General features: G+C 40.4%; 1 protein-coding gene across 1 annotated transcript; it reads left to right on the top strand.

Moving 5' to 3' along the window:
- OLFM4 (olfactomedin 4) lies at positions 1 to 23,100 on the top strand. Its single transcript, XM_079315829.1, has 6 exons — positions 1 to 70; positions 2,273 to 2,350; positions 6,008 to 6,160; positions 12,180 to 12,392; positions 13,292 to 13,445; positions 20,895 to 23,100. The coding sequence occupies exons 1-6, from the start codon at positions 23 to 25 to the stop codon at positions 21,686 to 21,688; spliced, it is 1,440 nt and encodes a 479-aa protein (XP_079171955.1). The 5' UTR covers positions 1 to 22; the 3' UTR covers positions 21,689 to 23,100.
- The last annotated feature ends 1,294 nt before the right edge of the window (positions 23,101 to 24,394 follow it).

Below are 24,394 nucleotides of genomic sequence, written 5' to 3'. Positions count from 1 at the left end.
ACTGGTGGCTGTGCTTTTCCTCATGCAGGGCATGAGTGCTGTGGGTGGGACGACAGCAGCAGCAGCAGTGGTAAGATGGGGGTCTCATAACCTGAGCTTTGTTGCCTTCTTGTCTTCTCATGTAGTTTAGATTGCTGAAAATTCTTTGAAGGTTACTGGAACATTATTAGATAAATGTTGAGGTCTTTGCATGGAGAAAGTTTAAAGTATTCCTCCATCCTCCCCCCAGCTAATGTATAGGGACTGGGTAATAAATGTAAAAGTAAGGCACAGGTTTAAAGTCAGAGTTAAATTCTGCCTTTGGTTAGATGAGTGCAAGTCCCAGTGAGGATCTGAGTGGATATTAAATGCTCTGTGTAGCTTCTAATTAATTAGCAAGGGTTTATAGCAGGAACAGATCCACCTCTTTGATGTGGAAGGAATTGGGATGTGGCAGCTTTCCCAGTTACATGATTTCTGTCATACTCCGTGACTGGGCACATGAATGCCATATTGGTTGGTTACTATTGGGTGCTCTCCCTCTCCCCTAAAAAACTGTATCTGGTTGGGCAAGAAACAAATTCAAACCAGACCAAATCAATCAGAAAACCCCCCACAATAACCTCCAAAAATAACCTCCAAAAGCTACATCCAATTCAAGGGGGAAGGATAAAACTAAAAAATATTTTTTTAAAGCAAAGAATGATATTAATGAATTTTTGATGAAGTTTTGATTTTGTACTGTCCTTTTTTTCCCCCAAGTTTAAAGTGGGGCTTCTGTTTTCAGAAAAAGAGTTTGTGAATATCTTAAGAACTTTTTTTAAATGAAGCAAAGCATTTTGGTTTTGTTTGAGCAAAAATGGCTGCTTTTTTGGTACTTATTAGTTAAAATGTGAGGGAAAAACCCCATTTTGTTTCCTGATAATTCTTTCTAGTTTATCTAGTTTATTCACGAACCAGAAAATTGCTATGTGCTCCTAGTTACATTTTTTTTTAAGTTTGGGAATGTTGTAGATGCAGGCAGTGAAGTTAGCACCTCTTGGGAAGGTGCTTTTATCTGCTCAAAGAATGAAAAGTTGCAAAATTCAAGATGGAGGTGTTATAATGTATGTTGATAAGCTGAGGATAGAAAGCTTAATAGGGGAGAAAGTCCTCCTTAATCTGCTTAGCTTTAAGTTAGTCCTCAATTTGTGTAATTTGCACAACTTGTGATGCTCTTCCCTAACACTGTTACTTGCTATCAGCTGCCCATCATGTTCAGTGTAATTGTATGAGCACACAAGTGCCTTTTCAAGAGGGCTTATTTGACAAATTGTCCCACAAAGCTTGTTTATACTGTGCCACTTAATAGACCTGCCCTTTGCCGGCCATTTGGGTTTCCCCACCACCCCCTGCCTCAGGAACAGGGTTCCAGCTGGAATTTGGGAAATGCAGAAAGACCTAGTGGTGATTGATGCTCTGTCTGTTACACCATTTGACATTGAGGGTGTCTTGCTCCAATTCCCAGTTGGACAGAGGTTTCGGTGAGATCCCATTACAGGTGACAGTGTGCTGCATCACGGGAATGCACCATGCTCTTCACACTGTGTGGGGCCATGGTAACCCCCAGTATGGTGCCAGGGTGGCAGCTGCTGTCCTTGCTGTGGCAGGAGGGCAGGCATTAGCCACAGGAAGAAGTTGAAGTTAAATATTCTTATTGCATAAAAGGCTTCTGAGGTGGATCTGGCTGTATCCTTGGCAGTGCAGTGTCTTCTCCCAGTGCTCCCTCTCCACGGTGGGATGATGTCACCTCCAAGGTGCTACTAGCAGAGTGGGACATGTTTCCCAGCCATCACAGCTTCCCAAGCCTGACAGCTTGGTGTGAAAGGGGCAGTGAGTCCTCTGCTTAGAGGCTGTGGCGTGATCTAGGTGGTGAGGAAGGGACATTCCTGCTGGGAGGACAGTAATCTCTGGATTTAGGGCAGAGGGACATGGCACTGTCCCTTTAGACTGCCATGCAGTCTGCCACAACTGCCTGTCACATCCTCAGCTCACACCTCCTGGACAGGCTGAGTATCCCCTGCCTTGCTCTGGTCACACAGAGCCATTCTTCAGGAAGAGGTGTCTGTGAAGTGACATTGTGCCCAGGGAAACTGTCTCCTCAGCAGCAGATCAGAAATTTTACAGTTGCTCAGGATAGCTCCCATAATAAAATCAAAGTGCTTTGGAGCTGCAGGATGAGGGCTAACTGGTGTGGAAGGGATGGTGCCAATATGCAGGAAATCACACTAAAAATCTTTCCTTTGCTTTTCAGACCACTCATCTCAGTACGATGCTTCCATATCTGGCTCAGCCTAGGAATATGAATGGTGAATCGAACACTTCCCCAAAGGTATAACCATTACAATTCTTCAATATGGTCCAGAAAAGACCAAATTTGGGTACTTGTGTCCTTTTCTTTAAATGCTACTCAGCTAAGTTAGTGACTTAACTCTGACACGTGTAAGCTAGTTGTGCTGACTGGAAAAAGTATTTTTGTGTTGTGTATCCAGTACTTCAGGAAGCAGTGAATCTCCAAAATCATCACTACTGTTACCATGACATTCAGTGCCGTAAGTCAGACACAAAAATTTGGCATTAACCTTGTAGCTTCTGAACTGGACCACAGACATGAAACAGATGGGGCCCTGGAGATGTAATGACAATGTGGCAAACAGTTTGGGGATTGCAATCTCTCTGAGGAAGACTCTTCTCATAAACTAGAACAGGGCCTTGAAAGTATCTTCTGAGGAGTGCCCACTTGTGGTTGCTGGAAGTGAAAAATCTTGATTTTCCCTCTTCTACCTAGTTAAAATATTATCAGCTATTTGGTGATAGAGGGACTTGAGTCTTATTTCTCTGCCTCCTGGTACAGTGCTCAAGCCCATGATCTGCAGATTTTGGAGTCCAGTTTCTTTCCCTCTTTATATCAGTGACTGTTTAATAACATGTTCACTTTGTAACAGATTCAATGGGCCACACTTGCTCTGTATGGTCCTGCAAATTGTTGTCAAAAACAGGGTTGATTCAAAGCACAGGTTCAGCCTCACAGCAGGTTTTTTGTATGTCTGAGAAAGCCCAGTGTGGCATATGGAGTGTGTGAAGGAACCTCTCCTGAGACAGAGTGGAGTCTCTGGCTCCAGTAGAGCATTTAGAAAGTCAAATGGAGTCATGGCTATCTTTCGGAGTCTGATTAGCAGGACCCAAACTTTATCCATCTCCTTGCCCATCTGAGGTGGCACCTTCTGTGCCTACTGTGGCCCTGCTATGTGCTTTCTGTGGATCCCATTCTTTTTCTTAGGATGAGCAAATAGCTGATTTAGAGCTGAGAATGTCATGAGCCTACAGTGACAAATTTCCTGATTTTCAGAAAATTGAGTAATTGCTTGCTCCTACTCCCTTTGTTAATTTGAAGGGATGTGGAAAAGGAACATTTCTCATAGCTTCAAATATGTATATGTAACAGCTTAATTTTGCAGAGTGAAATGTTGCTGTCAAGTCCTTGCTGTAGGCTAGGACAGTTTGCTCTCTTTTAAGCGTTCTGTATAAATTATTAAACTTTAAAAACCATACAACTCCATCAAAAGTAGCAGTCTATCTCATCTATTTTTCTACAGGATGACAGAAGACATTTTTGTTACATGGTTGTCATTTGGCTGGTATTATATTTTGATTGAAGCACTTATTGACCCAAGGGGCTTTTAACTAAACAATGCTCCTTGGTCTTGTCAACATCATGATCCCTATGTTTGTAATGTCAGTGGAAGAATGGAAGCAGTTCTGTCTGCCCAGGCTGCTTCCAGTCTTTTGGGGAAACTGTTGGCTTCAATATAAGCTGCACTTACTGCTGTGAAGATCTGCCTTCAACTCAAAGCTCCTTCCTAATTCAAATGTTAAAATATAATGATTGTTTTTCACAGGGAGGTTAAAAGCATCTGTTTGAGGTTTCTTAGGAGATATCTGAACACATGTATGAATGGGCTTTTTAGCACATGAAATAGGCAGGGTAAGTCTAGAAAACTCATTGGTGTAGTACAGTTGAGACTGTTGTTTACAGCAGGGTACGTAATGCATACAAAGATATAGCACATAAAGATACAGTATATGAAGGTATAGCTATTGCTATACAATGAATAGCATACTTTCTCTTGTATACATGGACTCCTATTTGTGTAATGCACAGGAGGAACAGAACACAATGCCTTCCACATGAAAATTAGCATGCTAACCTGCAAGGGTCTCAGAGAAGGTCCCGTATACTCACTAAGCCACATTTATTTCTTCTTTTGGTCTCTCCCATCTGCTCCTTTTTTTATTGCTGAGCAACTTGCCTGCCATCCCAACCATGCCAATGCACTGAGGACTTGGAGGTGCAGAAATATCTAAGTGGCTTAGGAACTATTTTTTCATACTAATTTACATACTGATAGCCATATCTTCAAAAATACTTGGAAACTTAGACATAGTATGCTCTCAGTGGGATTTTCAGAAGTGCTTTGGTAACCTGCCTGGCAGAGAAATCAATGGAAGCTATGTGCTGGGACATTCTGGAATGCCATGAGATACTTCTCTGCTCCCTTTCATGTTAAATGTCTTCAGCAGTCTGAGTGAAGTTTTGAGGCCCATGGTGCTTGAATAACACAGATAGAACTACTTTCCACACCTTCTTTCAAAATGAGATGCATGCAGTTTGTTGTGACTGCAGTAAAGAGGTTGCCAGAAGTGTGAATTGGGATGATTCCTGCTTGCTGCTCTTTTCTTTTTGGGATCACAGGTCAAGACAACTTTGCTGCCAGTCATCACAGTGTGTCCTGGACTGTTTTTTCAGTAAGGATGTTAGTTGAAACCACTGTAAAAAAGCAAGGGAAGAAGTGCTGAAATGTCAGCTCTCAGGACACTGTTTTGGTGTTTGCTTATTTTATTTTTAGGAGGGAAAGGAAAAGAGAAAACACATGAATAACACTGGGATTTCTGCAAGACAGGAGAAGAGATTATAGAAAGAAGTGTTTAAAGACCCAGTCTGTAGCTTTAAAGTATGCAGCTGCATTGAAGTGTGTGCCAGAATATTTTAAAGTAACATCAAATATCTTTATTAATAAATTTGTGATAGGTTTATGAATTGGAAACATTTTGTGTACAAACAAAAAAGAACTGTTCTGAACACATTCAGTATTCAGCCTGATGTTTATAGACTACAGTGTGCCTTGGCTGTAAATTATGGCAAGATGAGGAGGTACCAGCTCTGACCTTTCTGTCCCTCATGCACATTGCTTGGTGATGGTGCTGTGAGCATGCAGACAAATGGGACAAGGCAATTCATGGGCAAGACCTTTGCCAACTACCCACAACGATGGATGGGTGGGCTGTGATGTGTGGGTGTTATGAGAAATATTTTGTAGCAAAGTAAGAACCTCTACCCTAGGCCAAACCTGCATATTTAATTCATCACCTTTCAGTGGTGTATAATTAAATGCACGTCTGTTTGCTGTGGCTGGCTGCAAATCTTCAAATGAAAGATTTTTCTTTTCAAAACATTCCTGGTTACTAGTTCTATTTCAGTGCTTTCCTCTCTATGGATATAAATGACTAAATGATTTGTCCAATTTTGATGAACAGAATAGTAGCTGTAAGACCAAACTTTCTATGTTATTATTTTCCTGCTGTTTCCTGCTTTTCTATCTGCTGGAAAATTTATTTCATTATCTTAGGAATGTTGTTCACAAGATCGGGAAAGTAAGGACTATTATATGTCTCCATTTTTCCAATGCTAAAATCTTTAAAGGAATATTTAACTACTTTTAGAGAGATTTGTAAGGATTAGTCATAAAAATTGCTAGATATTTTGAGTTCCTTGGAAGAAAAAGGTGAAGAATGACTAGTAATGAAATTGATGATCTCAAATCATCACCAACTGATGACTGGCACAACTCATATTATTGCCAGACATTATTAGATACTGATTCTAGAGAAGAATGTTAACCCTTTTTTTCTTACCATTTTGTTTTTGCAGCTCTTTGCCAATGTGTCTGGCTCTGTGAATGATGAGGGAACTTGCCAGTGCTCCGTGTACTTGCCGGATACCACCTTTCCAGTGCAGAAGGTTGAGCAATTGGAAGTTATAACCACAACACTCTCACAGAAGTTTGAGGCAGAGCTTTCTAAAGTAAGGTGCTCTTTTTTCTTAAAAAATAACAGTTATATCTTTTCTGAAGAATGGTTGCCTATGAAAAAGTACAGCAGTCAGCATTTTTCTGTGGTGTGTCTTTCAGACAGTGGGAAAGAGCTCTGTAGGAACAAGAAGAAAAGTTATTAAATCTCTAATCTTTGACATTGTAACATCATATATATTTGAATGTTCTCAGGTCTTTTTTCTAGGCTTTTTCAGCTAGGAAGAATGATTATGTTTTTCCTCTTTTGGCTCAGTTTTATTAGGTTGTGATTGCTACATGATGCTATAGGAAGACAAGCCTCCTGCTCTTTCATGTGTTATTATTTGTATCAAGCCAGCCAGATTGTGAGAAGGCAATGAAGGGAAAGAGGGGAAAGGTCACCACAGCCCAGAGTGAAGAAGTAGGTGAATAATTGCCCCTTCACTGCTTCTGCTCTCACAGGGAAAAATAAATAAATGAAAAAAAAAAATCTTTCTTGTCAACATCTGAAGCTGTGGCAGTGAGACTGCTGAATTATGCATTTCTGTTGAAGACAAACATACACAACTTTGGCTGCTTGTTGCATGAATTGAGATCCATTTTTTGAGGACCTTGGGCAAACATATGCATGCTGAAGTGCACTGGGTGAAGCTGCCTGTGAAGACAGGAATCTGCCTTTGACTTTTTATGGTGGATAAATATTCAGGATTCAGATTGGGTGTCCAGCAGAAAGTGTTTTCTTTGGAAAGCAAGCATCTCAAGAAATGAAGTGTCCTTGAATTAATCAGCAGAAAAGGCAAAGCATTAAATTATAAATTTTAATCATAAATATTCATAACCCTCCTCTGGTATAATCAAGAACAGATAAGAAGTTGTGCATAAAGCCCACAACAACAGGCATAGGATCCTGTGGTAAGATCTTTCAGTTCAAATAGTTTGTTTTGAAAGAGCTGGAGCTAACAGTGAAACACATTCAGCTGTCAGCAGGCACATGAAGGACAAGCTGACATAAGTCTTGCTGCCTTCAAGCACAGGAGTTACCTGATTCTTTGGCGCATGGAAGTGCAGCTCAGGGTTAATAAACCATGAAAATCACTGAGATTTCAGGCTCCTATGCTGTTCCCACTATGGTCAGTGCCAGCATTTGAAGGTAACTGTGCTGGGACAGGATGAGAGGCATGATTCCCAGACAAATATTGGCATGATTCTTCAGGGTGGTTGTGTACCAACTTTCCCAGTCTCTTGCACTGGTGTAACCTATCTCTTACTGGTATTTTCCTCAGAACGGTGCATGTTCCCTTTAGGTCAGTGCCAGCCAGATATTGGAGCATCCCATGCTTGACCTCTCTGTGTGGACAGCCTCAGATTTCCAATGAGTTCAGACACCTTGCTTATATAAAGACACAGGCTGCTACTATAAATTCCTGAAATTAGGTGTCCATATTTGTACCTGAAACTCACCTCTAAACTCAGGGCAAGCCGAGTCCTCACCCTAGACTTTAATGTCTACGTTGCCAGCTGGTGTCAGCTGCTGTGACTGTTGTCACCTTTCTGTGCCCAGCAGTGTACCACAGTGTAGACACTGACCTCGACTTGCAATTCTCCTTGTAGACAGTGAAAATTCTTGGCCTAACTCAGGCTTCACTGAATTTCATCCTGTCGAGACCAATCAGCCAAGCAGTGTTACAATGCATCTAGCTGAAGTGTGACATACACTTTGGTGTGATATGACACTCTAGGTCAGAAATTGAAATGAACAGATTGAATTTTGGTGTAAATTGATGTGTGTGAGATTCCTCAATTATAATGTTCTAATTCTTTAGTAGAAAGAAGAGAGGTTTTGAGCATTACCCTATTGATATCTGAACTTAGGTATTCTGAGATCCTGTCATGCATAAATCTCCATGCTCTAAAATTCTTTGCCTTTCCAATTGTAGAAAAAATGCTTCTTATGCAATCCTGTATGTTACTCCAGTCATGATATGCTCATAGAGACCAGGAAATGATGAAATGGAGGAAACCCAAGCTTTCAATATTGATCATTATTAGAAATGATCCTGAGCAAATTCCTAATGAATTGCATGCAGACATAACCTAGTCTCACCACAGAAGTGGGAATTTCTACTGAATGCTTCCTCTTTTGACAGAGAATCCATGCTTTTGTTGCTCTTCTAAAATACCCTTTGAAGCTCATGGGAACATTTCCTGGATAAGAGCTGCAGGATTGGACCCTCTTAAAGATGCTTTCCATGTGCTAAAAGTCCCAGATAAACAATCTGATTGAATCATTAACCTTTTGCCTGATTGTTGGCTAATTCAAAAAGCAAGGGGGTCCTTTTATAGAATCAGCAGGCAAGGAAGCTTACAGATAAAGAGATGCTCTCATGTGCCAAGTGAGTACAAACCGTAGGCTGAAAATACCAGACTAATTTTTTCTCTGTCACATCAACCTTTGCCAGCATAATTATGATTACAGAAGAAAATTAACCTTTTAAAGCAAAGTGGGAATTGGCTGTTCCTCTCAATAGGAAAAGGGAGAGGACAATTCTATTAACAGGGGAAGATCAGCACATGATCATAAGGAGAGAAAGTGCCTTTCAGAATACTGCTCACAATGGCCACAACATTCTCACTTAACAAACAGGAGCAAAAAAAATCCCTGCTTTTCAAAACAGGTTAACCTGCCATGGAATTCTTCTCCTTCTGAGAAGGCAGTCTACCAGCCTTGCTCCTTATGGCCTGCTCAAAGCCAGTGTCCTGGGCTGAGATATTTTAGAAAGTTGCTGGGTTTGTAATTTCTTTCTTGTCTTCCCTCATTCCTCCCACATTTTTTCTTTTGCATCTTCATCTTGCACCTTTGTTCCCCCTTCTGTACTCTCCAAATGTGTGCTGGAGAAGTGTCTGCTTGCATGCTGCAAAACCTGTTTTGATAAATACCAGTTGCAGGTAAATGACACACTAAATGAGCATTGCAGATTTTTCTTGCCCTTTTCATTAAATGAAGGTGAAAATGCTTGGAATGAAGAAAAACTGAAACTGAGGGTGTTTTTCCTTACATGTGCCTCACAAGGTTCCATTTTCTTCCCATAAAGGGCTAATCCAGGCCCTATGCACTCACCATACCCTACTTAAGGCTTTTATGACAAATGCAGCAGCAATCAGTACTTGTTATTGTTCTGTATCCCTAAAAATAGGATGTGCACAGAATTTCTGTGCCAGCCTGTCAAGAGACTACAGACAGTCCCTAGCAGGTAGATGCAGTAGAAGAGCAGGGATTACAAGCTGCTTAAATCTATCTGCCAATCAACAGAGCAATGTTGTGTTCTTTTTTCTACTGATATTTCTAACCCACAGAAACTCCTTAGGCAGATCTGAGCAGGTGGGAATCTCCACACAGAGCATTGCAATGCTTAACATATGTGCTGGATTTTTCTGCACAAGCAGTATAGACCTGTTAGTGCAGCACTGCTGAGAAAATTTTATTTGTCCAATAATTCGCCAGGGGAGCTATTAGCTTAAGTTCCCTGCGACGCTGGTGTGGCTGTGCAGAGCACTGCAGAGTGATGGTGCTAGCTCAGACTCTGCTGGATGGTGGTGACATGTCCTTAAATGACCTAGATGGTTGGCTGAGTGAAAATCCTGATACGGGAGGAGAACTTCAGGTCTGCATTCTGCAGTCACGGCTGAAATAACTATGTATGGCTTGTTCCAGCCCTCAGCAATTTGTCCAGGCTCTGAAAACCCTGGAGAAAGCTTCAAATTCACAGGCTTCTCACTAATGAGTAGCCATCACTAATTCCAGCAGCCTGTTTATTTCAGTGGTTTGTACATTTGGTCTGTATTGCATTATTATTACCAGTATTACTGTGAGAAAGGTTATTAATTATTAGCAGTATTACCATGAGAAAGGTTATTAACACATGGACAGATTTCCAGATACCTCTGTGATAGACATAGCTTCACACAGCAGTGCAATTTTGCTCAAAAATGGACTTACTTTGTACTTCTCAGGCTGTAGTAATAATTTTTTTTTTGGTTGTTGTTGTTTTTTTTTTTTTTGTTTTGTTGTTGTTGTCCTACAAACTCTAGGCACACAGTTTAAACATTCACCTTTGAAAAATTTTTCCAGATGAATTTTTTTGAGGTTCTCTTTCAATGCCAAACTGATTTTGGTGATCAGTGAAAGTATGAGGTCCAATTACCTCTGATTTTCTGAAAGGATTTGTTTCTCCTGCTATTCCCTACCAGAAGATGGTGGCAGCCAGGGCATGTAATCCCAGTTATCACTGTTGCTAGCCAGTTACAAGGAACTAGGTCTAAGTCTTTCAGGCTGTTATTTTTTGATTCCTAATTGTATAACTTGAATTGTGTAACTTTAGATTCTTAATTCAATAACTTGAAGTTATCCTGGCTTGATATGGGAGATCTAGAGCATCCAGTGCTGTGAGCCAGGGTGCTTCTGCTACAGCTTGTGGAAACATCACAGTTTTGAGCAGCTTGACGTCTGGCTGTACACATTTAGAATAGAAGGTCTGTTTCAAACTCAGATTTAAATACATGGAACTGAACATCCTGGTTTTGGTATATACTGTGTATGTCCATGCAAGGATTTTTTTGTAATGGTTTATGATTTATAGTGTAGTTGTGCCATTATTGATAATTGTACTTCTGAACAGAGGACCTACTCTTAGGCTTCTCCTTCTTAATCCACATCACTAAATAATTTATGATGTTAAAAGATCCTCGTCATAAATTTCCATGCCATGATCTCCCATACCTCCTCTTTTGTAAACAAGATTCAATCAAGATTGAAAGGAATAATTTGATAAGTGTGGGGTTTTTTCTGAGTCCCTGTTTTAGTGCTGCTGCCAGAGCAGAAAAACAGGAAGCCCATGGTCTTCACACCATGGCAGGATTTCAGAGACAATGGTAAAAAAGTACCAACTTTTATTTAATGTTAAGATAATGCAAGAATGCTTGAGAAGGTGCAGGCTAAGTCTTTCAGCAGAAGAAGTAATAGTAACGGAAATTACAGTGCTGTGGATAGAGGCACAAATACCATCTGAGGGTATAAATATAAAGTTAGTAGTGCAGCAAACTATTTATATTTACTCCTACTTATCTTTCATGATATAATGATATATGAAGCATCTGGGAGAGAAATTGTGCCCCTTTACCAAAGCATTAAATTTAAAGGAACTAACATTTCTAAGGGAAGTCCCAAATCCATATAATATTCTTAACATTCTGCTTCACAATGCTTGTACTGTGACCTTTACCTCAGCAGATATATGTGTGAAAATATATTTATCTGGACAACTATTTAATGGTTCAAAGACTGATAAGACTGCTGTATCAATTACTCCAGCTAACACCAGCAATATATTTAACACTTTCAAGGCTGCTGTATCAATTACTCCAGCTAATACCAGCAATATATTTAACACTTTCATTTAAACCAGATTTGATTTCTAACACTGTATTTAAGTATTTCCTTCCTGCCCAAAGACAAGCATCAGATCAGTTCTGCCAATGTTTGACACAATTCAAATACACACAGGGTAAAGTCCTATTTGGATTCAGTGTTAATAGGAAATGAAGTTGAAAACTTGGGAATACTTTATTGCATTTTGCAGCCTTCTTTGGTTGCTTTTGAGAGATAATACACTGCAGATTTCCTAATAAAATTTTCACCAATGTAAGTTCTTGGCATACTGAGGATAAAATTAGCTCACAAAGACAATATTGGCAATGAATTAAGAAAATGGAAGACTGTGAGTAAAATTCTGCCTTCGGTTATCCCCAGGCATTCCTGAGGGGATTTTCTGAAACTGCCAACAATAAATGAGGGTTAAATTTCATATTTTTTTATGTATGTGACAAGAATTACATTCATGCAGTTTATGTGAAGAATATATATGGCAAGTATGTGGAAGCTATGCATTGGGTACTCAGAAATATGAAAAGGATGTCAAATGGGCTTATTTTATTTGCCAGCCTGGACTTCAATATGTCTTTTTTTCTTTCTTTCAGGTTAGGGAGTACTCAAAAAAAATTGAACTGTATCAGCAGCAGATCCTCAATCTAACCATCAGAGTGCAGCAAGTGGAGACTGGTGGCATATCTTACACAGAGCTGGACTTCCAGTTACTGAAAGTGGAAATCAGTGACCTAGAGAGACTGGTCACTCAGCTGAAACCCAGCCTTGTTGGAAGCAGTGCCATTGTTGAGCAAATATATTTGGAGGTATTGCCAAGGTCTTAATTAGCCACAGAGGGTTCAAATACACAGATAGTCTATTCTCTCTTTAGTGTTTAGGTTGAGGAAATACAGTCTGTTTCTACTGCAGCTAGCTGAATTATTTTAGCATTTCATCAGCATAAATTAAAGGAAAGCTTGACCTTATATGTATTAACATCTTATTCCTTAATACAGAGCACAGAAAAGTAAAGAAACCCCAAAGCAAATGGAGTCCACTCTAGTTTTGCCAAATATCTGTCTGAAAGTTAAAAGTTTTGCATAACATTAAACACACAGGCTAATTAAATTATTATAATAAATATTAATTTACAGACCCCCATGCTTGAAAGCCTCTGTGCTTTAATTTAGATAATTAAAAAATTAGCTGCTGGTTGCTAAGGCAGTGGCCCAATCAATATGAAATCAAGAAGTAGGAAAGACTATCACCTTCCTAGCAGACTATAAATCACATTTTCCAAATTGTAGTTAATCACTCACCTAGAGAGAATAATTACTTAAGATGGAAAGTGAAATCTCATTTGCTCCATTGCCCGCTAGATCATCAAGCAGGTGGTTAAAATTACTATTTATCTTTGCAAATAAAATTTGCAGATACTTTTGTAAGGCTGGAATAAGTACTTTTTATGTTTAACTGCTAGTACTTGCCTAAGACTTACTGGACATTTTTACACTACGAGTAAAATAACACTATTTTTGCATAGTTTATACAACTTAGTCTTAATCTTGTGATTGCATACTCTGCTGGAAATGGCAAGCTGAGGCCACAAGGATAAGGCCTATTTCTTAGAACCTTTTTCTGCAGCATCCTCTGTGATCAGCCCTACCTGCAAATAGCTGTAAAATAACACTGACATTAAACTTGCTGTCTTTTTTTCCCCCTCTAGATCACTAATCTGACTATACTAGTAAGTGAACTAGAGTCACTGGACAAAAACAATGTCCTTGCCATTCGTCGACAAATTGTGTCTCTGCAGAATCGATTGAAAGAGTGTGAAGAGAATGCAACCAAAACTCCATCACCCCCTTATTTCCCACCAGGTAAGCATTTCTGTGGGATAACACAGAAGAGATAATATAATGCATGGTTAGAACTGTAAATGCAGAGACTTCCCTTTGTTAATATTAAATACAGTTTTAATGATACTCCTTATCTCTTGAAAAATTGAGAAGACAGCTCCTAATGTTTCATCAATGGTTCAAAAGAAAAATGAAGGTAGTAATCAAAGTCTTACAAACACAGTAGCTGTTTTCAGCTAGAAGTTGCAGTCTTCCTCTTACCTATAGTGTGAAAAGCAAATCTCTATCCCTCTTCTCTCTTTTTTATTTTTTTATTTTTTTTCCTTTCAGAACAATTAACTGTGGGCAACAATGTTTTATACCAGCTAGCTTTGATTTTTAGTAGTTCCTGTGAAAGTGACCTGTGTTCATGGCAATATTGCTCTAATGCTGCTTGGAAAATGTATGAGCAAGTGTTGATGTACTAAAACTGTTAAGATGTAAGCTCCAGAAGGGAGCTTCGCATGAAGATTACTTTTACTTCACAGTCAAAAGATGCTTCTAAAACAGGTGGTCAAGGGACCTGGGTAAAAATTATTGTTTGGAGGATAAGGGGGAGCTGTATTACTGATTTCAATGGAATTAAGGTTTTCTTAACTAAGAAAGGTTGTATTCTGGGGATTGATTGGTGGCTCCCAGAATGCACTTCATATAACAGTGTTAAGAGTTATGGGGTGTGTGGTAATTTGTTTATAACTGAAAGAACTTTTTTCTTGACATTGCATTTAGTTTGAAAAATAACATTGGGAGTGAATCATAGTCTGAGAAATTTTGAGAGTTAGATATGATATACTGGAGCAAAATATTTAGGAAACACTATATTAGATATGCCAGGTCAAGAATCCCAGTTGCTAACAGATAGGAGAATTTCTAAAACCATGTTGGTCCCCTGAGTGTTTTATGCACATGGGGTTCCTTTAGCCAGAGTATTGTAAGAGTAAAAGTGCTGTGTTGTATACAATACCCAGGGGAAGATTCTTGCTTTTTCACATAAGCTGGTTACCAATCAGCCAGAGGAGCCCATAATAACGGAGCAGCCGTGTCCTGCTTTCAAGGAGCATGAATTTGCACCTACCAGCACTAACCTTGAGGTCAGCTAATTCAAGCATTTCATTGGAAAGGTGAGAGGCAGAAATACAAGCTCCCCTTAGGGTGAGCAGTCTCTCCTTAGGGCCTCATGTCTGTGCAAGCCATTGCTGTGTTTCTCTGACAGAATGCACGAGTAACACCTTGTCTGGGAATCAGACAGCAGAGAAATCAGAAACAAAAAGCTGCAGTAAAAAATCTCAAGGCCTTTCTCTGCTCCTTAAGGAAGGACTTAAAATGTGTCAATGAAAAAAACCTCCACAGTGTTTTAGAAATACTTGAAGGACATCTCACTGATTTATTGGGGGTGATGGTGTGTGGAAAGAAACAATCTCATCCTCTTCAAGCCTACAGCAAGCTTTTGTTTTTGGTGAAAAAGTACTGAGTTCCATGAGTGATAGATGAGAGGGCTGCTTTTATCATCTGGGTGGTTGGCTGGTGTCTCTGGGACACAGCAGCTTTCACCGAGTAGGAAAGGTGAAACTACACTTGGAGAGCAGCTCCATTCAGGGATGGGCAAGTCATGGTCTAGAGCAGGATGGTAGCTCTGGGATGGGTAAATGGAGCTGCATGGAATTGTGACTGCAATGGACTTATTCAACATTGTTTCTCAGGGCTTGGTAGGGGGATGGATAGACTCGTCCCAAAATGGTATTCCTTTGGCATTGCCTTATTCCTGAGTGGTCAGACAGCTCAGGAACCTTTGCATATGCAACAGTGCATTGTAGCAGAAAAGAATGAAGGAGGTCAAAACTCTACTTGGTATGACAACTTCCAGAGAGTTACCAGCACTGACATCAGCTGAGGACAATCTCTGGTGTCTGTGAGTTTTTCTGTCCAGAGTTAGGAACCTGGGAGAAGTTGGAGGATGTTTGTGAGTGTATTATCACATGGCCTCCTTTAGCGTGAGTGTGGTCTCTGAAGATGGCACAAAGAACAGGCAGAGAAACTGCTGTAGGAAGGCAAGTTTACTTCATGATGGAAGATGCTAGCTCTATAGATACCCCAGGTATTACCTAGGCTCAGATCCCTGCTAATCCATACAGAAGTAGCATATTGTGACTTTTTGTGGCTGTTGGGGAACAGCTGTCATCTGTGCAGAGGACTTTGTAGAGCAACTACATGTCTTGCAGACTGTATCTGAAAACAGTTAGAAGCAGTAAGACACTTTTGCTTGGGAAGACTGAATAAGTATGTGAGAGAGCTGCATCTCCTAGATGGTCATTTTGGAGGTGCTGCATGGGCATTCACAGCTAAGCCTCTGGAGTTTTCTAGCACCCATTTGTGTGTTTGAATACAATTTCTGTATGTTTTCTCTGCAAGCTTGAATGCCTTGAATTCCTGCCAAACCTCTTGGCCTTGCCCCGATTTTAGTTCATATTATATTTATAATGTTTGTATTAAACTGACTCTTTGTCCTGTTTTCAGATTGCTTTTTCTTTCCCCCTTCATCCTCTCTCCTGCCTATTTTGGGTAGGCAGCATGAACTAGAGCGAGCTTGGCTAATCCCCAAGCTGTCTAAGATCATGAGTCTAAATGCAAGTTTAATTAAAGCTTCTTGCTTCACACTGCTATAGTATGCAGCCCCTCTGACTCTGTCCCCCAAGGCTTTTGCTGCTGTATTTCTCCAAGTGAGCAGGCCTGTTCTCAAATAACATAGCAGAAAGAAATCACTGGTTTCCATTTGCCTTACCCTCTGAGTGAGGAGGTGTGTGTCTGAGTGTCTGACATACAGGTAGTCATCCCCCATCATTATCACTGGCTTTCCTATCTGCAATGGTTCATGGCATCTTTCTTCTCACCACTCCAGTGGAAAGAAATTTTTTATCCATTCATTTTCCTTTGGGCTAATCTCATGTGGCTGCATTTGGGTAGTTATAGAAAGAAAAGACCCCAGGATGGTTTTTTGAGCACTCTGTAGCAGATTCTGTGTTACACCTTACTGAAATAATCTGAGAAAGGAAGCAGGGAGAAGTGAGTCAGATGAAATTCAAAGGCAAAATGGAAAGAAAGGGAAAAAGGAACAGTGTTTTTTTTTTATTCCTGGATTTTATACACTCAGAAATTAAGGATTTCAAGCTACTGGTGAGCGGGTCTCAGCAGAAGGAATACCTGGAGTAGCCTAATGCTGAAACTCAGGCAATCCTATTGGAGTCTTATAATGATTTCAGCCTTAGCTTATATTTTACCTCCTATGGACTCTAGACATCTGTGGTTTTTGAATATTTTTGTTGTGCTTTGCACTGAATGTATCCATACACAATCAGAGAAATATGCCTAGAGGCACTTGAAAAGAACTGGCCAGTTGTCCTCCCCAGGACTTCCTGAACTGCCCTGGAAACACATGCATTTATTCAGGGCCATTGGAGAGAGCTCAGTTGGAGGACCTTAGCTGTTTAATTGCCTTCAGGCTTGTCAGATGAAACCCAGCCCTCCCTCCACCTCATCCCCAGTTAGATGTTGCCAACATGGGTCTTCTTTTGTGCAGCTGCATGCATGTGTCTTTCCCCCATGATACTGGTGGAAGACTGGAGTGTCTTTGTGAGTTTTCCTGTGACAGTGAGACAATAGCAGCTAGGATGAGCCTCTCTTTTAGTCTTTTTCATTAGTCTTTGGGATCTCAGCCCTTGGCTGCGTAGGCCAACAGTGGCCCCTTCTCTTCTGCAATCAGATGCAGCTGCTTGGTGGGAGGAGGCTTCTGGAATGTTTTCCTGTATTGGAGTAAGTAGCTGATGTGCTCTGCCAGTGCCTCAGAGTGAAGTGGGTAAAGCAAGACCCAGCAGCATGTGCCTTGTGCTCAGTTCTGCAGCCTGTTAGCCAAGCAAGTCAGGCTCCCTTCAGTCCTGACAATTAGATATCAGCTCTTTTTCTGATGAATCAAAAGAATTAGTATCTAATTGAGCTGAGGTACTGGTTCTTTATTTGGGGACAAGTATGTGTGTATGTACCTGTGGTAGTCTTTTCCTTCTCTGCTACATAAGCATGAGACAAAGGAAGGCAGAAATACCAGGATGCCATTTATCTGTGGCCCAAAACAATGGAGAAAGGAGCTAAAAACTTGAAAGTTTGAATAATGCATATGGATTTATTTCAAGTACCTTCTAATATTTACAAAATTACATGACACTTTGTTTCCTTTGTGCATTTTTTCCCACAAGACCTAGACAGGGAGGCAAGTTTAGATTAAATAAACAACAATGAATTCTTCTGAACCTGTGTGAAAGACAGATCACCCCCGACTACCACAGAGGATTTTTGTTAAAAAAAATAATAATTATGGGAGAATTTCCAAGGAAATGAAAATCAAGCACATACTCTATGGAAACCTCAGACAATTTTTGATGTCATTAAAACGGAACACACTTCTAACTTTATTTTAATAATTTATCGTTTCATAAATAAAAACCAAACAAGTGTTCAGCAGAGAGATCTCTTTAAGGGAAGAAAAAATAATTTATTATTTCTTTTGTAAAAAAAGGTCTCTCTGCTGAACACACGTTTGTTTTTTATTTATGAAACAATGTATAAATTATTAAAATAAATCTGGAACTGTGTTCTGCTTAATGACATGAAAAATTATTTGAGGTCGCATATAGATGAGCTTAGCAGTGCTTCACTACCTGCAAGCTTCAGTGCTACATTTTTTTAAACAAATGAAGAGTTTTAGAGCATTTAATAACCATTTAGTTCTGAGATAAGTTTATTGTGATTTAAGCACTGTAATATATTCAATATGTCACCAGCTTTAAAAGAAGTCCTCATGCCAGGGGTAACAACACATAATAGAGATATGAGGAAAAAAACCAGTTCAAATTGATTTATGAAGTTGGCAGGCTGCAAGCCATTTTGCACTGGCTGCCATAGCTTTCTTCCTTTGCATGAGCTGAGGTGTAAGCACCTCCAAATGCTGGTAGCTGTGCCAAGTGCTGAGGCCATGTTACTAGACATGCTACGTGCCATTTCCAGAGATACAGCCTGGCCAGCCATACAGCAGTGCCTGCCTTGTGTGCTATATTTGGAAATGAGGTTTCTGCTTCAGGGCCTCGTCCTTTGTAAAGCACTTAAGTGCATGCTTAAATGCTCATCTGCTCCGAGCCAGGAATGCTGATTTGAACGGATTCTTGGTGGCACGAAGGAAAGCAGCATTCAACCAGGGTCATGCCATGTTTCAGCTGCAGGAAACCCAGGACACAAAAGTGTCTGAGGGAGGAGATGGGACTGTTTACAATTCGTGCCACCTTCTCTGCCATCAGATGGAGACTCAGTGATGAAGTTTGCTCCCTTGGACAATACTGACCCCATGGAAGTTGCCAACATGGCCTGAGGACGTAGCGATTTATCTCATTGTAGTGATTTATATTTGATATAAATTGCTCCCCACCTTCCTCACAGCTGTTAAGAGGAGACTGCAGGTGAACCACATGTCCCTCAGGTTGCAGTCGCTAGTACAAAACTGTTAGGAGTGAAGGTGTTATGTAGTAGAAGCAGAGAAAGAGTACATTTTGAGAAAGGGGGAGACATGCAGAGCTTCATTGTCCAAATCAACTTTACACATTGGCACAAATGTCAGTGCTTGGACACTACTAACATTCAGGACACAGGTTTTCTAATCCCACAGGTAGAGCACCTTTCTCCTGAACAAAGCAGATCAGGAAAAGATTTCTCTGCTTTTGCAACTGTGCATTTTTTTCACCAATTATCTTGTTTCCCAGTCTTTTTCTAAGTAGAATACTTAGAAAGAATGGTCTACTTAGTAGAATGGTCTACCTCTGATTTTCCTTTTCTGTGAGATGGACTGCAAAGCCTTAGAGAGCAAAATGTCTCCTAGACTTTTTCTGTCCATGGTTTCAGGAGTTTCCAATTCAACCCCATAAGTATTGTCTGTCCATGCTTAGGGGTGGTCAGCTTTGAGGGCAAAAGATAAAATCTTTATCTGATACTCCTCTTTTTCCTTTGTACTAAGACAGAGGTTATTTATGTGCCAGATATCCCTTCATATGGCTGAGCTTATGAGCCATTCTTGTCATAGAAGCTGCAAGAAATTGTGACATTGTTCCCACTCCAAGTATTAAAACCTCAAGAGATAGTCTTGACTTTCATGAGCACATAGCTGTCAGTGCACAGAATTCCTGTGGCCATTAATTTATTCACTAATTAATGTGTGAGACTTGGGTCTATTCATATTGTACTCCATCTTTAAAAGGGAAGACTATCTAGTGGCTAGAACATCCTGGTGAACTGGGAAACATTGAAGTACCACTAAGCTTCTGAGTTGGTGTCAGTTGGTGATATCTCTGTCTCTGTTACCTCAGGTGAAAATAACCTTACAGAGAAAAATCTGGGACACTTTTGTGGCAGTAATACAAAAAGCTAATGTTAAAACTTGGAAAAGTGCATGCTGTTTTTTGCCAGTGGCAGCTTCACACTCATCAGAAGCCCAGGGACATTTTTGAGTGGAGTTTTTTTCCTACTAGTGACTTATAATATTGAGAATTTATCAGGAAACAGGAATGTCAGCATGAGTAAAAGGAAACTGTTTCTTGTATTTAAATTAATTTTTCCATGATCCTGAAAATGTTTTTGCAGTTGATATGTGTAAAACAGAGCTGTTCTGGTTCAGCTTGAAGTCGTATTTTCTTTAGAGTTGCCCCACATGAAAAGTCAGAGTAATATCAGTCTACATTTCCTGGGTTGTGATTGTTACTGTCTGCAGATTTCTTTGAGGGCCTGAGGTAGAAGGCACCATGTGGCTGTGACACACAGTTGTAAAGCTGTGATTTTGACAGCAGAATGCTAATCTGAAATATGACTCTGGAATTACTGCTGCTGCTGCTCCTTTCTTCCCCTTCACAGTGAAATACACAGAAATCAGATGCTCCTCATTCTTTTTTCCTCCCCCCAGCTCCCATGCTTTCAATTCCACTGAGGTAGAAAATAACCTAAAATGCTTCTGAAATTGTATTTTCCAAGGGATTTCCTAATGCATCAGGCTGGCCTGCCTCAAACGGGTAGAAACAGAAGTCCGTCCCTTGTATGGAGCAGTACAGTGAGCACTTACTTTCTGTGAATTAATCCCTCACCTTCCTTTTCAAATAAGTGTAATAATATGCGCTCTACTTTTTTTTCTGAGTTTTGAATCAACTTGGAACACTGGGTGCCATCCAGTTGCTGACTTTGGCCCAAAAATGAGCTTTTTACCCATGAAGCTGTGCATTTATGTCTGTGCTTGGTCACAAAGCTATTCTCTACTAAACACAGTCTAGAGGCTGCGGTCTGCAAAACCTCTCTGCTAGTAATGACATTTGGAAAACCTGTTTGTTTTGTCTTTTTTCTCTTTACTTACAGGTACCTGCCTTCACCGTGGACTGATGAATGTTAGTCAGCCTTATGTTGCCAAGCTGAACTGGAGAGGCTTTTCCTACAAATACGGATCCTGGGGTAGAGATTACTATCCCTCTAACCCAGAGAAGGAAGTCTATTGGGTTGCACCATTGAACACCGATGGGAGATACTTAGAATACTTCAGAATTTATAGTTCCTTTGATGATTTGCTGCTGTTTAAATCCACATATGAAAGGAGAATAGTATATGGGGAAGGAAGTGGTGCTGCCCTTTATAAAAATCATTTGTTCTATCATGCTTATGGTTCGAGGTACATGGTGAAGCATGACATAAAAACAAACACGCAGGTTTTGAAGAAGGAGCTTCCAGGTGCTGCTGTTGGTAACCGCTTCTCTTATGCAGGCGTAGCATGGCAGGACATAGATTTTGCTGTGGATGAAAGTGGGTTATGGGTAATATATTCAACTGAAAATAACGTGGGCAACATTGTGATTAGCAAGCTCAATGAGACCACACTTGATGTGCTAAATACTTGGCAGACAAGACAGTACAAGCCATCTGTTTCCAATGCTTTCATGTTATGTGGTGTTCTTTATGCCACAAGGCCATTGAACACTAAGCAAGAGGAAATCTTCTACATGTATGACACAAGTACTGGTCAAGAAGGTAGAATTAGTATCATTATGGATAAAAAGTTAGATACAATCCAGAGTATTGACTATAGCCCCACAGATCAGAAGCTGTATGTTTACAGTGATGGTTACCTTGTAAGATATGATGTGATTTTCCAGGCTTAGTACCTCAGGGACATAGGCATATGATAAAACTGGCAGCAGCCAATATGAGAAATGCAATGGATCTTTAGACAATGCTACTGCTAGTTCAGAGTTCATCTGGTCTGATGTACTGCATGTGAGGGCATCATACAGGTACTTACCTCCTTTAAAAGGATTGCCCACTCTGACCACTAGTACTGCTGGCAGCAGTTGGCACTACGGGGTTTTTTAGGTTTTGCTTGGTGTTTATTGGTGCTTAGTGCTTTACAATTGTCCTGTCTCTGGGGGTAGATTTAGTGCATCGATTTAGTGCTTTTTGTTTGTAGAAATAGCTGGGCACAGACTATCTGGTGACTGAGTAGCTAATTACCCACTGATTTGCATTTGTCAGAGTAACACAGGCAAGGCACTCAGAAACAGAATGTATTTCCACTGATCTTCATCAGAGTGAAATGAGGCCTCAGAGAAATTAGTTCAAGGATTAAAATAGATTAGGAAGAAGACTTAGTCAGAAGACAGCAATACATTTGTTAGTTGGAAGCAGTAGTATCTGGCTCAAGACTTCAGGAAGGGGCGTAAAAATGCCCTTTGCTGTGTAAGTCCTACCACAGGAAGGGAAGAGAAGCCATTGAGGAAGGGACAGGGCTCACTGTCCTTGACAGCAGTGATGCAGGGGACAGTGGCCCCTGGCCCCCACCTATCACTGCCTCCAAGCAGTTCAACACTCTCCCTAGCTGCCACACCACCAGGCTGCCACATTGGAGTGCTTGTGGAAGCAAAACTGGCACTGTGGTTTTCATCAATTTTCCCTTCTGTCCTGCGCTGCTTCCCTTACTAATTCTGTGTGTCTAAACAGGCCCTAGGAATGGTCTTACTACAATGCAGCTATAGACTCAATTTTCCAGCCAGAGCAGTGCAAAGAACACTGTTTTCCTTCACTTTATGCTCTTCTAAGTTTATGCAAACCCTCTCATTGACTTTATTTGCCATGAGTGGCTCTTGTTATATATAATACATTGCCATAGAATAACAGATATGTTATTTGATGTGCCTTTTTTCAAAATTTTTTGTCATTCTGTAGTTAGATTTCTGAGAGCCTTGTTAATCTAGGCTCCAATTTGTTCCCTGGGTAATTCTGTCATAGAGCAAGTAAGAGGTCTTGTGGAAAGCATGGTCAAACTATTTGAATATATGATATGGTTTTCATTTTTTTAATGGGTATTGTGCATAGTTTCTGAATATGTGTACTGTAACAATGTCTTATTTCATCATGTCAGAAAGCAAGTTAATACACTGAAATCCAGAGCTTGGAATTGACAAAGAAAGGAGTTCATGTAGATCATTTTCTTCTGTTACTTATGCAACCATGTCTGTGTCTTCTGATAATCAAAATCAACATGTATGCAAATGATTGCTTTTGTTTTAATAAAAAACTCTTTCAAAGAATCTGTTCTATAGAGCCATTTAAAGCTATTTGTGACAAATAGGTAACTTCTAGGATGCAAGAGGAGCCCTTGGCACCAAATATTTGAAACAGGATCACTGCACTCACTGGGACTGCGTGTGCTTAAGTAGGAAAAACAAAAAGGTGTGAATCTGCATGTCAACAACTACGAAGGAGAGCTTTATTTCCCTGCATGGAAATATGTTAGCTGGTTTAGGGCAACACTTCCTCACCAAGCTGAGATGTTACTCAAGATATTGGAGGCAGATGAACTGATAACATGTTTTGAATCCAGGTGCTGCCACTTATCAGGTATCAGCATCTGTTTCTTGGAAACCTGTGAAATGAATTTGAAAGCCATGGAGGCGTTGGTGCAGTAATCAGATCAGGCAGTACAGGCAAGACTGCCATGTGAATAATCTGCAATAGACCAAATAAGGATTTGGCTTAGAAAGGAAGAAGAAAATACTCTAAAAATGTTTTTTTCTCTCTTCATCTATGTGTAAAAAATGGGGTTTTTTTCTCTCTTCATCTATGTGTATGTCGAGGAGGGTGAATAGCTCTTCACTTATTATCAGGAAATGCCATCAGCATGTGCCTTGAGGCTCCTCAGCTCACCATCTTTTAGGGAGGAAGTTGATGTTAGCATGCAAGGAATAGATTCTGGTGAATTGATTGTGGTTCTCAAGTCCTTCCTTCAAAGTCTTTAATGTTTCCATGGCTTTCAGCTGAAGAAGCGTAGATTTAGGTTCAGCATTAGGAAAAAATTCTTTATGTGAGGGCGGTGAGGCACTGGCACAGGTTACCCAGAGAGACTGTGGGTGCCCCATCCCCAGAAATGTTCAAGACCAGGTTGGATGGGGCTTTGAGCAACCTGGTCAAGTGGACCCCCCCATGGGAGAGGGGTTGGAACTAAATGATCTTTAAGGTCCCCTCCAAACAAAGACATTCTATGATTCTATTGTTCTATGATTCCTGGGGACAGCTTTCTCCCCTTTGGAAACCACATTCAGCCTGGACTGGAGGCTTCCATGGTAGGCTGGAGGTGAAGATACTCTGGCTGCTCACCATGTTCAATTGCAGTGTGACCCAGACCCTGTGGGACTTGGCACCAGGCTTCAACTCTGACCACTGAGGGGGGAAGATTGTGACAGCAGCCATCTCTTCAGGATGCCACTCAATGTCACTGCAGAGTTGATAAAGCACAACCAGGTTGGTCCTTGGTAGTTTTGTTCCAGAGGGAAAGCAGAAACATCCCTGCACTTTCAAAACTTTAAAATATC

This window comes from Erithacus rubecula (genome assembly GCF_903797595.1).
Source record: "Erithacus rubecula genome assembly, chromosome: 1".
Classification (NCBI taxonomy): Eukaryota; Metazoa; Chordata; class Aves; order Passeriformes; family Muscicapidae; genus Erithacus; species Erithacus rubecula.
The sequence above is the reverse complement of the archived record's forward strand: the minus strand, read 5'-3'. Positions and strand labels throughout refer to the sequence as shown.

Excerpts from the sequence above, each read along its gene's own strand:
- OLFM4 (XM_079315829.1), top strand. The coding sequence starts at position 23 with ATGCAGGGCATGAGTGCTGTGGGTGGGACGACAGCAGCAGCAGCAGTG. Across the intron at positions 71-2,272 it reads CGACAGCAGCAGCAGCAGTG|ACCACTCATCTCAGTACGAT; the intron begins GTAAGATGGGGG and ends TTTGCTTTTCAG. Across the intron at positions 13,446-20,894 it reads ACCCCCTTATTTCCCACCAG|GTACCTGCCTTCACCGTGGA; the intron begins GTAAGCATTTCT and ends CTTTACTTACAG.